Source organism: Coenobita brevimanus, chromosome 51 (assembly GCF_032717465.1).
Source record: "Coenobita brevimanus isolate Jiangsu-jjx chromosome 51, ASM3271746v2, whole genome shotgun sequence".
Classification (NCBI taxonomy): Eukaryota; Metazoa; Arthropoda; class Malacostraca; order Decapoda; family Coenobitidae; genus Coenobita; species Coenobita brevimanus.
Window position 1 is genome coordinate 31,642,163 of NC_137004.1, and position 16,158 is coordinate 31,658,320.

Here is a 16,158-nt window from a genome sequence, read left to right on the forward strand (position 1 = left end):
TCATCAACCAGAGGCGGCGTAACAACCGCACCCTTCTGTGGTAAGCAAAGCCTTGCATGCGTACGCCGTACTCGGGATCTTAATAGTCAACTGTTACCACTTCCCTCATATTAAATCGTCTGGTGTTAGCGTGAAAAATCCATGCCAGTAAAGGGAATAATCGAGATAGCTTTTAATTCCTACAGTTTGAAAACGAATTATTTGGATCATACTAATTACCGCTTAACGACTTTATCCAGCTTAGGAGAAACCCTTTGGCTGAAGGAATCTGAGATAAAGCTCTTCTGTCAGAGGATATCGTTCAGATTCCATTCAGGCTACTGCCAGACACCACTTTATCTAACTGCTCCCTTCAACTGGCGGACGTTGTTATACCAATATCATACCGGTACCGCTAATCTGCCTACTGCCGACGCTTATTTTTTCAGGTTTGGAGAAACGTCCTAGAGCTTAAATTCTTTGAGACAATCTCCATAATAACTTGAGTGGTGTTATCCTGAACAAAATGGCCAAGTGCATCCACATCTCCCGAACGGATAATCCAGCGTTCAAATATTGTTATGCAAAAAAATATCCCTTTAAAACGAAGCAGTGACACGTCGAGTTTCCATATTGAGCCTGACCCTCCCCCTTCTCTCTCTCTCTCTCTCTCTCTCTCTCTCTCTCTCTCTCTCTCTCAAGCAGGACAGTCACTAAATGAAAATTATCTGCCTTGAATAATTATTACACTGTTTATCCTACAACCTGAACCAAGGCCACTCGCATTTAAAAAAAAATAATAATTGTCCGAAACTGCTATTTACTCCTTTCAGTCCAGTGTTGAATGGTTACATTTTATTCTTGTTATCACCAGATGATTTTAGGTTTAGAAATGGCCTTTCATACTGACGGGGTTAATGATGACTACTGTGCATCGATCCCAGCATGTTCGGTTGCCTCTTTCATAAGCTGATTAAAATTGTCAAGAGGTAGAGTTAATATAATTCTCTTTTCAGATTACCTTCCATGGACTTGTGGATCCATCCCAAAATTTAGAGCTCATATATCAACCCCGTCAGCAAATTTTTAATGTTAACGCCGGACGGTTTTATTCAGCTTAGGAGAGGCCCGTACAAATGTGGATTCATCTCATAAATTATATTTTTTACCCCCTTGAGAATTATGATTTCTTTATGTTATCCCGTTGAGAATTATGACTTCTTTATGCTACCGCCAGGAGATTTTATTCAGCTTTGGAGAGGCCCGTCACCGTGAAGGGGTTAACAGACGGGAAAAGATCATAAACTTTAAAAAAAGAAACCAGATTGATTTATAGTAAGAGAGATGATGGCATGGTTGGACTCGATGGACAAAAACAAGACTGAACACTTTTTTTTTTTTCTTTAATCACCGCTTACTTCGACATTTACCTCTTCATTCCAATGACACATTTTATTCTTCTTACAACCAGATTGTCTTACTAAGCTCTGTGGAAACTTTTCAAACTGGAGAGGTTACAATACAAAAGTCATTAGTTCTCACTACAAGGCATATCTCTTAACTTGAATCAAATCGTATGGAGGTAGCAAGAAAAAAGACGCCATCGTAGTGAACTGGTTGAGTTTGGTGTATCAGAGAAGGTTAGGCAGTAATATAGAAGCCAGGGCCAGTACTGAACTAGTTTTTGTGTGGGCTTTAACGCTAAAGAGGGGGGAAAAAAAATAAATAAAAAGGAAAAAACTTTGGTCTTCTTGGCCGAGAGATGTAAGTGCTCTTATATTTTCCATCTCAATTAAAGAAGGGTATCTACAAGCGAAGGGATTATTTTAGGCTAGATCTAAACCCTCTAGATCGAGGTCTCTCCTAACTGCATTAAAAACCTCTGAAACTAGCAATAAATATATGCAAAAGACGTCATCGGAGAAATGGGAATCAGGTGCAGTTCGAATGATTTCATTCACTGGGTTACGAGGCGTCCATTAGCCGGTTATATGCTCACCACCCTACGTAGTAAATGAAAAAAAAAAATCGATATTAAATAAAAATCAACAATTTTGTCACTTAGGTACTTACGGTATTGCATTTTGGTTAACGAAACAGATTTTCCTCAGCGATAGGAAACTCCTGGCAATCAAAGGATTAATGTAAAAAAAAAAAAAAAAGTTACTGGAAGAATTATGTAAGCAAAACACGAAAAAAAAAAAAAGTTAACACACACACCATGGGCATTATAACCCATTCAGCCTGAGAACGGCACTTTTATTTTAGTCTTACCATCTACAGCCGATTTTATACAATCTTGCAAAGATTTTCGAACGAGGAAGGGGGAGGGGTTAGATGCAGCCTTCATTAACCCCTTTCACTTTCAGGGCCCATCTCTCCTCAGGTGACTAATATCGCCTGGCTACGGGAAGAATGAAATATAAATCCTCGGGCTGGAGGAGCGCAGGCAGGCCCCCGAACGCTAGGGCTCAAAGGGTAATTATTGATTTTAGCGTCTTCACGACGATGTCTTTGATAAAGTGGTCTTGCTGCCGCCTGTTTTTTTGCCCACATCAGGAGACGGTTGACTGTGGACGGCTTAGAAGGCAACTTCTTTCATCCCATTTGTTATGAAGAATCTCCCCGAATATAAAAAATAAATAAACAAATTAAGTAATATAAAACTAGCTGTAGCAAGTAAATTATACGCTGGTACGTCATCGTCCTCAAGACGTAATAATAATAATAGTAATAATAATAATAATAATAATAATAATAATAATAATAATAATAATACCAGCAACTACTACCGGTACTGAAAAAAAGAATTTGTCACAGCATTACGGGCGTCTAATTCATTCTATAGATTTTTTATGCTGATAAAATGGACTAGGCTGGAATTAACAGAAGGCGTACGCTAATGGCTCCCCGTAAAAATCTTGCTCGGGAAAAAAAATTACACAGCGAGTAGACAGAAATATATTAATGTGCTCTAAACTGGAATAACCTTCTGTGTATGAATATATATATATATATATATATATATATATATATATATATATATATATATATAACAATTTTAATTTTTCCATCCTGAGCTATGCAAAATCGTCTACGGGCAGCCTGATTAAAAACGAAAATAGGTCATCGTAGTGAAGGAACTAACAGAGGTCGCATTCATTAACTTCACTACGATGACGTATTTTGTGCTCATTTCTACTGCCCGCCGACTTTCTTCATCTTCGGAAAAGCAATCTGGTAGTAAGGGGATTAATGAAGGATATATCTCACCTCCCTGTTCCAAAACTATTTCTTGAGCTGAATAAGAGAGGAGATACCATGAAAAACATAAACCCAATCACAGAGAAGGGGCTTACATACTTACTAGTAAAGAAAAAAATGTAAAAATGTAGTTAAAAAAAGAAAAAAAAAAACAGTTCTAGCCTATTAATCTATGAACGCGCACATCATGGAGAAATTAGGCTGAACAGCAAAAAGTAACAGAAGGCCGCAAAAAGTATTACAAGCAGAATAGCACCTTTCACGTAGGCTCAGCACACTGAAAGTTCCCAGACAAGTTCGCAGCACCCATCACAAGTTCGAACAAAATACAACAATTTAGTACAAGGTATTACAAGCACCCACACGGCATTACATGATCGCACAGCACATTTCAAGTTCGTACAACACACTTAATTAAGCACAACATATTACAAGTTCGCAAAACAGTAAAAGTTCTTAAAACAAATTACAAATTAGCACAACACATCATGAGCTGGCACAGAACAGTACAAAACGTTAGCACATCAGAATACAAGCTTGTAGCACAAATTACAGCCTTGTACAAAAATTATAAATTTGCAAAACACTTTACATGTTCACAAAGCACATTCCAAGTTTGTACACAAATTATAAGTTCACACAACACATTACAAGTTCGCAAAACACATCAAAGGCTTGCACAAATTAATAGTTCGGACATGACATAAAGGTTACCACAACACATTGCAAATTTGCACAACAAACTGTAATTTCATTTCGGACATTACAAGTTCGCAGAGCACATTACAAGTTCGCAAAACCCATTACAACTTCGCACAGCCCATTACGACCTCACACATCTCACAACATATAACGAACTCGCTCCGTACATAGCAAGTTCGCACCTTACAAGTTTGCTACAAGTTAGTACTACACATTATAAATTCGGACAACGAATTAGCCTACAAGTTCGCACAACACACTAAAAGGTTGCATAACTCCTTACAAGTTAGCCAAGCACATTACATGTTCGCAAAGTACCAATACATTTACAAGTTCGCACAGTACATTACAAGTTCGTACATCACCAGTTTGCAATGCACTAGTTCTCACAGCACATTAATACTTTGTACACTACATGACAGTACACGTTCGCATCCTACATTCCAAGTTCGCAGAGCAGATTAGCCTACAGTTTTGGAAAACATACGTTCGCACCTCTCATTTCAAGTACGCAGGGCACATTACAAGCTTTGAGTACATTTGAGATTAGTGGCAGAGCGCGCTGGGGGCAGCTACATAAAAATACCGGGTAATGAACAAGGGTTACTCTACCATGGCGCTTTACGCAAATTATGGGCGCGCTGTTTGTCCTGGGATAAAAATACATAAATAAATGGTAATTCTAATGGCGAATATATGGGGGATCCCGTGTGCAGTGAAGGGGAGAGGATAGGGGGGAGAGGAGGGGGAGAGAAGGGAGAGGAAGGGGAGGGGTGGGGTGGGGAGGGCAGAAAGTGGGTGAGAGGAGGGGAGAGGTAAGGAGAGAGGATAATGGGGTGAGGGGGAGGGAGAGGTGTGAGGGGACAGGGGGGTGAAAGGAGGGAGAGGAGGGTGAGGGGACGGCAGAGCGAGAGGTGAGGGGAGAGGAGAGGTGGAGGCACGGAAGAGGGATGACGGGGAGGTGAGGGGAGAGATATGAGGGGAGAGGGGGAGGTGAACGGACTGGGATTTAAAAAGATAAAAAAAGGAGGGGGTCAGACCAGGAAAGGAAGGAAGGAGAGAGAGAGAGAGAGAGAGAGAGAGAGAGAGAGAGAGAGATGGCGAAGAAATGAGAGAAGGGGGGAGAGTGAAGATGGGAGAGACGAAACAAGAGGAAGAAGGGGAGAGACTGAATGGAGGGAGAGATGGCTGGGAGAGATAGAGGAAAGATAGGCGTTAATAGATGGGTCCCTAGTCTTGCTCCATTACTGATATATTTTTGCCTTAGTATTCTCTTGTTCCTGTATTCCATTAACACTCCATGACGATAACATTTACTGATGCATTTATTTATTCATTTATCTATCTATCTGTCCATCTGTCTATCTAACCATCTATCTATCTGTTTAATTTGACTCTCCGGACGAATTTCCTCAGCTCGTGGCGGACATCTGAGGTTTAAAATATAACCAACTTTCCTTTTACGCCTTCTCTGCGATAACGATTAGTCTTGTCCACTTTTCCTTGTGTCAGACGATTTTACTCAGCTTGGGAGAGATTCTGGTTACCAACGACATAACGCAGAATAGTATCTCCCCATGTACATAAATAGACTTACGTGTAATTGGGAATCCCCTAGGCCCATGAGGAGACAACGTGAAGAGTTGAAAAAACGGGAAGAGCGGTGAGAGAGAGAGAAAGAGAGAGAGAGAGAGAGAGAGAGAGGGGGGGGGATGAGGGGAAATGAGGCATGGGGAAACGAGGAGAAGGGAAAGGGGCGAGAAGGAGGAGAAGGATAAGGGAGAGAGCAGGGCAAAGGGGAAGAGAAAGGAGAGGGGTGAGCGGCGGAGGAAAAGCGAGAGGGGTGAGGGAAAGGGGAAAAGAGAGAGGTGAGGAGTAAGTGAAGAGAGGGGTGAAGGGGGAAGGGGAAATGAAAGAGGTAATGAGGAACGGGAAAGGGAGGGTTGAGGCTGAAGTGAAAGGGGAGGAAATGACAAGGGGTGAGAAGTGAAGGAAGGAATACTAATGGAAGGTGGCAAGGGAAGTGGTGAAGGAAAGTGTGACCAAGAAGTGTGGTGAGTAAGACAGCGGCAGTAACAGAACTGATGAAATGGCCTCAAAGAACAGTCACATTATCGCTGAGTGTCAGTATAGAGCCTGTCTGTAACTCTGACTCGTATTAACTAATAAACGTCACTTCATACCGTATACATACCGTAAACACGTGTGTGTGTGTATCTATCTATGAATGCGTTTTATTTTTCTCTAAGGTTTATCATGAAACAGTATCACAAAACTAATGCTGGGCTCGTCTTAGATCAGTTTAATATCAACACATTTCAGCGACAAATTAAAAAAAAAAAAAGTAGGAGTGATCTTCAGAATTGGAGGGGTTAGGTTAATTTTTCCTTGACCCCTCTCCTACTAAGGGACTCTCCAAAAAGCTGCTTAAATTTGTCAGTTTGGTAGTACGAAAAACCGTGAACTATCCGGTACGTCCTCTGGCTGTTGCCGTTGCTGTTATTACCCGAGGCTCATATGAACCTTAGCCCAGTGGATTGCAGGCTTAGTAAAGTTGTCCTGCAGTTCGACATCCTCGAACAGCGGGATTGGGGTTAGAATATCTGCGACATGAGAGAAGTGGTAAGCAACTGCTAAATATCGGGGACAAAAATTCACCTAATATTTCAACTTTTTCGCTTCTTACTTTCCTCCTAAACTGAGAGGCTTGGTGTGTTTCTTTACCCATAGACGATTCTCTTGTCGATTAATCAGGGAGGAAAACGACAGATATATATACCCGAGGTATGAAGTACAAGCTGTGGAACAGTGCATGAACCTTTTGCCCTGTTTACATCGTAAATGTAGCAGTGTACGTCTCTCTCGTCACGAAGCCACCGGTAATCCAAGTCCTCCGTCGTCTCTTGTGGCATCAAGTGCGCTGAAACACAGTCAAAGTGCCCCTAATATTCCATCACTTCTTATTGCTCTCACGTGGTCAAACCCCTTCAGCTGTGAGGGGCTTGGTATGTTTTCTGCTCCCAAAATACTCTTTGATAATATGCATCAGGGAGAAGAGTAAGGGACACGCCGTAAGAGTGATGCATATTACTGACAAAATATTACAAAGACTCAGCATTAACTGTACCAGCAGTCTTTCCATAAATGATGGATATCTCATGGTGCCGTGACACGTAAACACAATGGTATCCCAAACGTTGACAGGGGAACACGAAAAAAGCAAATTATTACGTGTGAGGCCGACCTGCCTCATCAAGGTTCCGGCAAGTGGCCAAAACCTGGTACTTTTAACGGGGAGACTCGATGCTCACCTGGGGAGACGGTGGCGTACATCTGTGCGGTAGCGACAAGCATAATTAGGAGACGTGTCTAAGGCTAGTTGAGTGTCATGTGTCATAGATCCTCTTTTTCTCTAATTATCATTCGCATATCGCATCTCCCAGATAAACAAGTTTTCCAATTTCCATTTATATATCTCAATAAACAGAGGGTTTCCCCAAGATGAACATAATCGTCTACAGGTTCCATAATAGATGGCGGTAATGAAGAAGAAAAAAGATCTCTCCCCAGATGAATAAAACTTTATGGTGTAATCAGAACAAAATAATTAAGACGTCATCACAATGGGAAGGTTACTGGCCAGTCCGACTGCAGCTTCGGTTAATTCTGCGGCCATATCAATCACACGGTACATCATGATATTCAATAATGACTCTTTACGCTGCCGTTCTGGGATCGTATTTATGAAGAATCTTAGCCAATTTTCACGATAATAAGTCTTCATACAAGAGAATTTCTTCAGAAATCAAAAGTCATACTTTTTTTTTCTTTCCCCCACTTAAATGAAGCTGTTGTTCCCTACGCAGTCTGGTCGTTGTGTAGTGTTCGGTGATTGCGGATGAAGGTACAAACAAGCAGTCTTTTAAACAAGCTTAAGTGAAGCTAAAGGTATAAACAAACAGCTATATCCGAAATTTAAGCTTAGGAATGTTTATAAATCCACGGCGTGCCTGGAGGGTGAAGCAGTACGGTAAGAGCGGCATGGAGCGGGGACAGCACAAACTCGCCACACAGCGCCGTATTCTCCTTGCCTTGGGAATTTCGTAAATTATTATTCACCAATTTGTTTTTCATATTACGTCTTAACCTCTTGACTACGAAAACGCATTATTTTCGTTTATCCTCGCTATCACCAGGCGATTCTATCCACGTTAGGAGAGATTTCAAGTAGTGAAGGGGTTAATGAAGGCTATGTCTAACTCTGGCGATAACAAGAATAAAATGCGTCATCTGATTAAAGGGATCTGCATCCTCCTCTAAGTTCTTGGTGTGATCTATGTTTACACGGAAGGGCATCAACAGCATAATAGGAATATTAATGTGTGATATCTAAAGCTAATCGCTAATGAAGAGGCGTCACAATGTCCCCGATGTCAAAGAGAATACGGGTCACACATCACGGCCGAATCTCACTAACAAACCTAAACATCTGTTCCATCCAGCAGCTGATATTTGTTTCCGCAGGAAGACCAAGACATACGCAGATTCTGAGCTCTCCTCTCTTTGTCCTTCCTACAAAAAACAAATTTTGCCGTACTTAGGACAGGAAATCGATAATGGGTGTGTTTGTAAATCAGCGTCATGGTTAGTACGTTTTGATCTGGTATTTTCCTTTTCATTCCTGCAAAATCAATATTACGACATGAAACGGACCATAAGACTTCACCCTTTCACTACGATGACGTACCAGTATATATACCGTGTGTGTGTGTGTGTATATATATATATATATATATATATATATATATATATATATATATATATATATATATATATACATATATATATATATATATATATACATATATATATATATATTTGTCATCTTTGCTGTCACTAGATAATTTTATGCAGCTTAAGACGGACTTCAAACTGGAGGGGTGAGATATAGCCTTCACTGACCCTTTCATTGTTAAGACGTCCTTCCTAATGTGAATAAAATCGTCTGGTGGTGTAAATGAAGAATACGCCATCAGAGCGAAGTTAATATCTACCTCCAAGCACATCTGAACGAACACCTGAAGGAAACCAAGACCTGAATAATCGAACACGGAATCTGCAAGGTTAGGAATTAAGCTGAACAATTTTAATTTATATAATTAACCCCCTGAATCTGGTGACGCCTTCAGCTGGTATATTTCTGCTAACTCCAGACGATCTTATTCGGTGCATGGGAGACTTTTCGACCCGGAGGGATTTAGTATAGCATTCACTAACCCTATCGCTGTGAATTACCTACTTTGCATTTAATTGCTGTTAGCGTCAGACGATTTTGCTTGGCTCAAGAAAAGCCCAGGGCAATGAAAAGTACCGAAAACCTATCATGATGGACGGCTGGGGCGAGCATAAGGGACTTTGTATTTAATTCCAGCTACGACGGAAGATTTCCATCAGCTGACTGAAGGTCACCGCAGCCAAAGGGATGGATCTAAATAAAATGGCCTGGCGGCAACATGAATGAATTAATAATGACGCACTATGGATGAATTTACCCTTCATAACTAACTTCCTTTCCTAACCTGAAAAAAATCGTCTGACAACAAGAATGAATGAAATATGGCATCATGCCGAATTTATCCCTTCACTAGGCAATTCTTCCTAGTGAATAAAATCGTTTGGCTGCAGGAAGAATGAATTAAACATGAGGTCCTGCGGCTGGAGGGGTTAATGCACAAACCAGGTGGGGCAGGTAATTACTTTGGCAACAAATTCCTCCACAGTCCACTGAAAGCATATTCCGCGGCTGAAATTTTAACCGCGAAATACAATATAAAACTTTACGCTGCAGCAGTGATTAGCTACAACTTTATTATAGGTATTTATTAGTCAATTTAGCCCAACGCAAAACACGCTGCCTGGAAAACCGGCAAACAGAGCCAGGAAATATATAATCCGTGTTTAATTTGAGAATATTTGAAGCTTCGTGGCGTGCGGGTGTGATATTCTGGACACAACTTGTAAATCACCTGCGCCATGTATTATAGAGTGAGGCAGGGGCGTCAAGTCGTATTCTGGGAGGCCAAGGAGACTCCGTAGCATCTCTCCCTAAGCGATTTATTTCTGCGTATTACAGTTAACATTCTTGTATGTTATTTTTATCGACTGTTTGTATCAATAACATACAAGAGGATACTGAGGTGCAATCTGCGGAATAAATCGCTGAGGATGAGGCGTCACGTAAGCTTCAAACCAACCCAGAGTACAGCAGGGCAGAAAATGCAAGCCTGGCAATCAATATACACGTCTAGCGGAGGAGGCGGCGAGGGCTCGAAGTTTGGCTTAATATCTGCACTGTTTCTCGGCAGGCAAGGCGCGTCATGTAGGCCGGGGATATTAGCATGAAGATTTGGCGAGAACACTAGGAGGGGCTTATGGGTGAGATATCATGTTCACAGGCACAGTCACCGCTGTCTAGTCTAAACTATTACAAAAATACGACATACACCGCTACACCTTGCTTCATGTATATCTTAAATAATACATATATACACTGCTACACCTTGTTTCATGTATATCTTAAATAATACATATGTACACCACTGTACTTTGCTTCATCTATATCTTAAATAATACATACACCGCTACACCTTGCTTCATATATATCTTAAATAATACATACACCATAACATCTTTTATTCACATTTTAGGGATTCGATGACACTTCTTCACTGCTTGGTAATGAGTTTTATGGTAGCTGTAAAGTGAAGCGATGCACTAAAATATTTAAATGGTTTCGGTCAATAAAATTATTAATAACCATTATAAAATTCTTAGCAACGAAACCGAAATATAATTAATCACGACTGGGACGTGATGCGAAAACCTCCCTTAATGACTCACTAGGATACATCTGCCATAAACGAAAACTAATATTTCATTTTCTCTATATTATTCACTTACCATTCGAAGTAACCATAAACTCGTAAAAAAAAAAAAAAAAACTTCCTGTACCATGATGGGACAGGAATCTCTTCACAAGTACCCAAGACCACTTCTAATATGCTGTCATGAAGACGCGACAAAAAAAAAGAAAAAAAAAAAAAAGGTATGAGATGTCAGCGTGATGTCTTGTCTACTAGCACTAAATAATAACACCATAGCTTCATTACGGTGCTACTTATGCTGTTTACGTCACTCATATTCGCTGTCTTTATATACCGCAATTAATCAACAACTACCTACTCTAAAGCCATACCGTATGACACACATGTTTAAAAAAAAGACGTGATTAGTACTGACTCATGCACACCACCAACTAATAATCCATTTTACCCAAACTGACACGACATACACTAAAGACCTACCTAACACAAACACGATACCACTAAGGATCATTTTTACAACAGGCTATACGAATGATCAGTGACAGACTCCGGTCGGCACACATTAGGAAAAAATCAAGTTGCTTTTTCTCAGTCACAGAACAAGTATGGTGAGGTGTATCTGTGTTCCTATCACTGCAGGTAAAAATGTAAGGTTCATTCCACAAGTAAAAAAAATATCATGCACTGACAAAAACACTATTCCACTTCCCTCTGTGCCTGAGCAAATAAAACTCTCCAGTACAAGACAACTGTGATAATTTAGTAATCAATTTCGCATGCAGAGTTATTTTTATAACAGCAACGGCAAATTTTAAATAATTCCATCAAGGCCAGCACAGCATTAAATTATCCCATGGTATTTTGAAAAATTTTGAGGAGCCAATTAACTTCTTTTGTGTTAACTCATACTGCTGCATGGAAATGGAATAAGTGAAATTCTGATGGATCTTCACGTTACCTTGGTCTTCTAGCACAGCGGACACAAGACCTTGGGTAGGTGAACTTGTTTGAAGTTTAGGTTCATAACAACACAAACAATATGAACCACTTAAATGTTATTTACTTGGGTAAAGTTAATCTCTTCTGAAACTGAATAAAGTACACAGTGTTATCCTTTTCTGTGTACTGCCATGGGACACAACACACTCACTTCACGTATGCCACCGCTTTCTCATCATGGCCTGGAATCACTTCTAAATACTATCATATTTTCACTAACTTAAGATTATAAATCTGCTTGAGTGCTATCATTATGCTATTAACTCTAAGGTAATTAAATGTAAGAGCAAATATCAGTACCAAATTAAAAAATACAAGTACCTGTAATGCCAACGGGTAATGAATCGCAAGCAGATGAAAGCATCAAGCACTCTTCTAGGTGGCGTCCCTCCAACACAAAAACTCGTAGAAAACTGGATAAACTCGTGGAGGTTTCTTAAGTTTAGTCTCACAATGTCAGGTCACGTTCACAGAAGTTGTCTTATCAAGTGATCATATTCTCACTGGCTTGCAGCGACCAACTCATGGTACCTTCCAGCGATCAGATCATGATGTATAAAAGTAATCCCGACACAACACATTACAAGTTTTCGCGCACTAAAACTATATAAAACTGAAAACTGTACACCACTTTCACATAATATCCGTCGGTATCAAACTAAGTAAGTAAGGGAATGTGGACACTGGTTGCGAGAGCCACTAGAGCACAAGTTGTGACTGAGGAGGTGGAATGAGCGGGAGCGGCGCAGCAAGCATCCCCCTGGACTAGTGGGCAGTGGGGGACTGGCTGACGGTGGCGGAGCGCGGCCACACTGTAGTGCTGCCACAGATACCACTCACACTCTGCTTGGCTGGCAGCCTGCCTGTGTGCTGCCTCCTCCTCACTCTCACACTTCTTGTCACCTCCACTCAGCAATCAATACAAGCACAGCACTGTCTGCTTGCAGGAGGTAGGGAGGCCCCCCTAGGAGAGCTACTAGTGCTGGGAGCGGGTGGTGGTAAGACTGGATTTTGAAGAGCGCGGGTGTGTACTGTGGGGCGAAACACCTAGCAGCGGCAACATGCAGGAGGTGCACTGCCAGCAGTCAGCCCGGCGCGGCACTACTCACCTTGGCCGCTGCAACACTGCAGCACCAGTGCCGCCTCCACCGCCTCACAGTATCTCCGCACGCAAAATACTACGCTCAACTCGCGCCTCCACGGCGTTACCTGCACACCACCGCGCGCAAGCACGCCTCCCATCGCTACCGGTTGGCCAAACGCATGTAACTATAGCCGCGGGGATCACAAAACTGCCCGCTCAAAATTATGAACAAATTAAACTTTCCATGGCATTCGTGATAGTACTCCATTCGGGGAATATTTATATGAGAGGTGAATGAGAACAAAGAACATACTCTCTCATTACGACCATCTTGCAATATCTGCTAATATTGTGAACATCACCTATACCTATGACCTGAAGCATCATGAGACGAGCGCAAGAGTTCGCTCGCTCCCACAACATGTCCTCTAACCCATACACTATAGATGACGAAAACCGGTCTGGTGATATTCGTCCCCTACACCCATAGCGCGGTTACAGAACGCTTCGATCCTCTGTGAACGTTCCGATGCAGAATTCTGTGTTCACCTGTGATGTAACTGTTGTATGGGTCCTTTTCTTATAACGTACCCTAGATTTCTCTCGCAGGTTAACATCTCTAATATCAAGAGTAAAAAGTACAATTTTTCTGATATAACACATTAACCCGTTTACTTATAGATCATGTTCCCTAACAGTTTAGATATTTATAGATGACACCAGCGAACTGATGAAATATAGGTAAGGTTTCTCAAGGCCTGTCGAGCGTCCCGTATCATCCCGGCCAAACATGTGGATGGAGGCCTACCTGAGTCACCAACCTGCACTTTAAATAACATATTTTTTCATTTAATTCTATTGCTCGTGCCGCCGATCATAATTATAAACAGTTAAGCTCGGTGTGATTCACTGTTGCACCGAGATTAAGCACATACCTTCACGCAGTCACTAATAATATCGTGACGTTTATTCCATGACTTGGCAAGTCAAATTCGGAGGCCTGTTGGAAGGTGACGTCAGGAGGAGTAAGTAACCCACTATAATTATCCGCCAAGCAGTTTGCCAGGCGGAGGGAAAAACAGACAGCCATTGAGAACTCTGACGCAAGAAAAAACATACAAACAGCCACCGTACCATCCATACTGATTGTGACAGAGAAGAAAACGAGGTAGGAATTCGGTGTCCAAGGTGCATCTGGCAACTGTGCGTACTGTCAACACCAAACACGTGACAGCGGCGGCGGGGTCGTACCGCTGTTACCGATGCAAACAGACTTACGATACATTCCCTATCATAACTAACATTTCTGTGGCTGCGGAAAGGAAAGTGCAGAATCTTCACTGTGTCTTTTGTTCTTCCTATAAAAATCCATCTCTGTTGTGCTGATTCACGAACATACGAACAATTTCCGCTCAGAACTAAGATTTGCTGTTGCAGGAAGGATAAGGAGAGAAGAGTGCAGATTCTTCCCGTACCTTTCTCTTCTTAAAAATAAGTCTTACTGACGTTGATTTGCAAGTTAACTACCTTACAATCAACGTTGATTTACAATTAACTAACGATCAATTCCTGCTCTTATCTAAGATTTCCTATTAGAGGATGGATAAAAGAAATGATGCTGTTAGAGCATGAATTGGAAAAAAAAAAAAAAGGCATTTAAAATCATCGATTCACCGTCTTACGATCAGTTCCCTCTCATCAATATTTGTGCAGGATGGACAGAAAAAAAAAAAAGAAAATTTTCGCATGGCTTGTTCTTCCTGAAAAAAAAAAAAAAGTTACGATTGGAATATGATCGTGACTGTGTGTCCCAGATTCACTTCCATGTAGTTAATCATCATTATCATACGCTACTTAACACTTTGATTGCTAGAATTTACATTACCTGAGCCAGGCGTTAACCTTAATAAAGTATCTAAGTGCGCCTTTATCAACGAAAGGGTTAATCAACGATGGTCATAAGTCTGAGAGCAAAAATTTCTCTCGGCTTCACAAAACCGCCTGCTGTTAGCCTAAAATAAACGAATAAAAATAAAGAAAAAAAGAAAAAAGTGCCTCCATAGCTTCACGTAATTACGCAAGTGGATCCATAACATCAAATGCCTTAACCCTTTGAATGCGGTGACGTATTTTCTTCACTTTATTCTGGCTACTTGCAGATGATTTTCTTTCCGGTTTAGGGAAGACGCCTGATCATGAAGGGAATAATGAAGGCTATAATCTAACCCCTCCAGTTCGAAAAATCGTCTGAAGGTAGCAAGAGCTAAATATGACATGTAATGGGAATGAGGGGATTAATAGATACGGCAGTGCTTAACCCTGTGAATGTTTGGATTTCTCTCATCCGTACAGAATCGCCTAAATACTTCCATATTATCGGATAGATTAATAGATAGTTCTGTGTGGTCTCACGGCTCGGATTTCCCTCTGTTGAACAATATTGTGGCGTTGGCAAGGAAGAAGGCAGGAAAAAAAAAAAAAAGAAAGATGTGCTCATAGCTGCCCATACATTCACCTCTTCACCGTGTGTTATTGGTAATTTCTAGATGCGTCAGGATCTCTAGGACTGCAGCTGTTTGTCCTTTTTTTTTTTTTTTTTTTTTTTTAAGGAAACGAGGTGTTCAACTTTAGCAGAATTTAGTGAGGCTCCATATTAGTGTCCTGATGCTCTTTCACCTAGTTCAAATATATCTACATCTGTACAGTATACTTATATCCACATATATGTCTATCTCTATCTATCTCCTCCAGCTCGAAAACTTTCTTGGGTTGAACAAACTGTATGGAGGTAGCAAGAATAAAACAAAAACCACACCATCAGACTGAAGGGGATTAATCGTTTGCGCTTTACACACCTCCGGCTTGCGGCCCAAATAAAACACAAGAATAAACAAGAACAATCAAGTGAATCAAGTATTGCCATGAAATACAAAGTCCCCTACCTGATGATAACCATACATACGTAACTGACCTTGGGAGTAGATGGCTGTTTGTTGCGCGCGACACGCCGTCATGGGTATGGGGGAACAATTGTGTGAAATTATATCAAAATCTGTCCATGCACGTGGAAGTTACAAAGCGGACATGAATGTCGGTACAGCTGTTAAGTACGACAGCACCCGACCTTGTTTGAGCCCCAAGTGTGACCTTGACCTTCAGAGTAGATGGCTGGCTGTTGCGCGCGACACACCGTCATGGTACGGGGAGCAACTGTCTGAAGCTGTCAAAATTTGTCCATGCATGTGG

At 41.2% G+C, this 16,158-nt stretch overlaps 1 protein-coding gene across 1 annotated transcript in view; it reads right to left on the reverse strand.

Annotated features, from left to right (window-relative positions):
- The window catches only part of LOC145400103 (uncharacterized), a 178,429-nt gene extending 166,201 nt beyond the window's left edge, over positions 1–12,228 (reverse strand). Inside the window, exon 1 of the mRNA XM_080272612.1 lies at positions 12,150–12,228. Within this exon, the coding sequence (XP_080128738.1) occupies positions 12,150–12,192 (43 nt within the window). The 5' untranslated portion in view covers positions 12,193–12,228. The remainder of the gene's footprint in view (positions 1–12,149) is intronic.
- Positions 12,229–16,158: the final 3,930 nt, after the last annotated feature.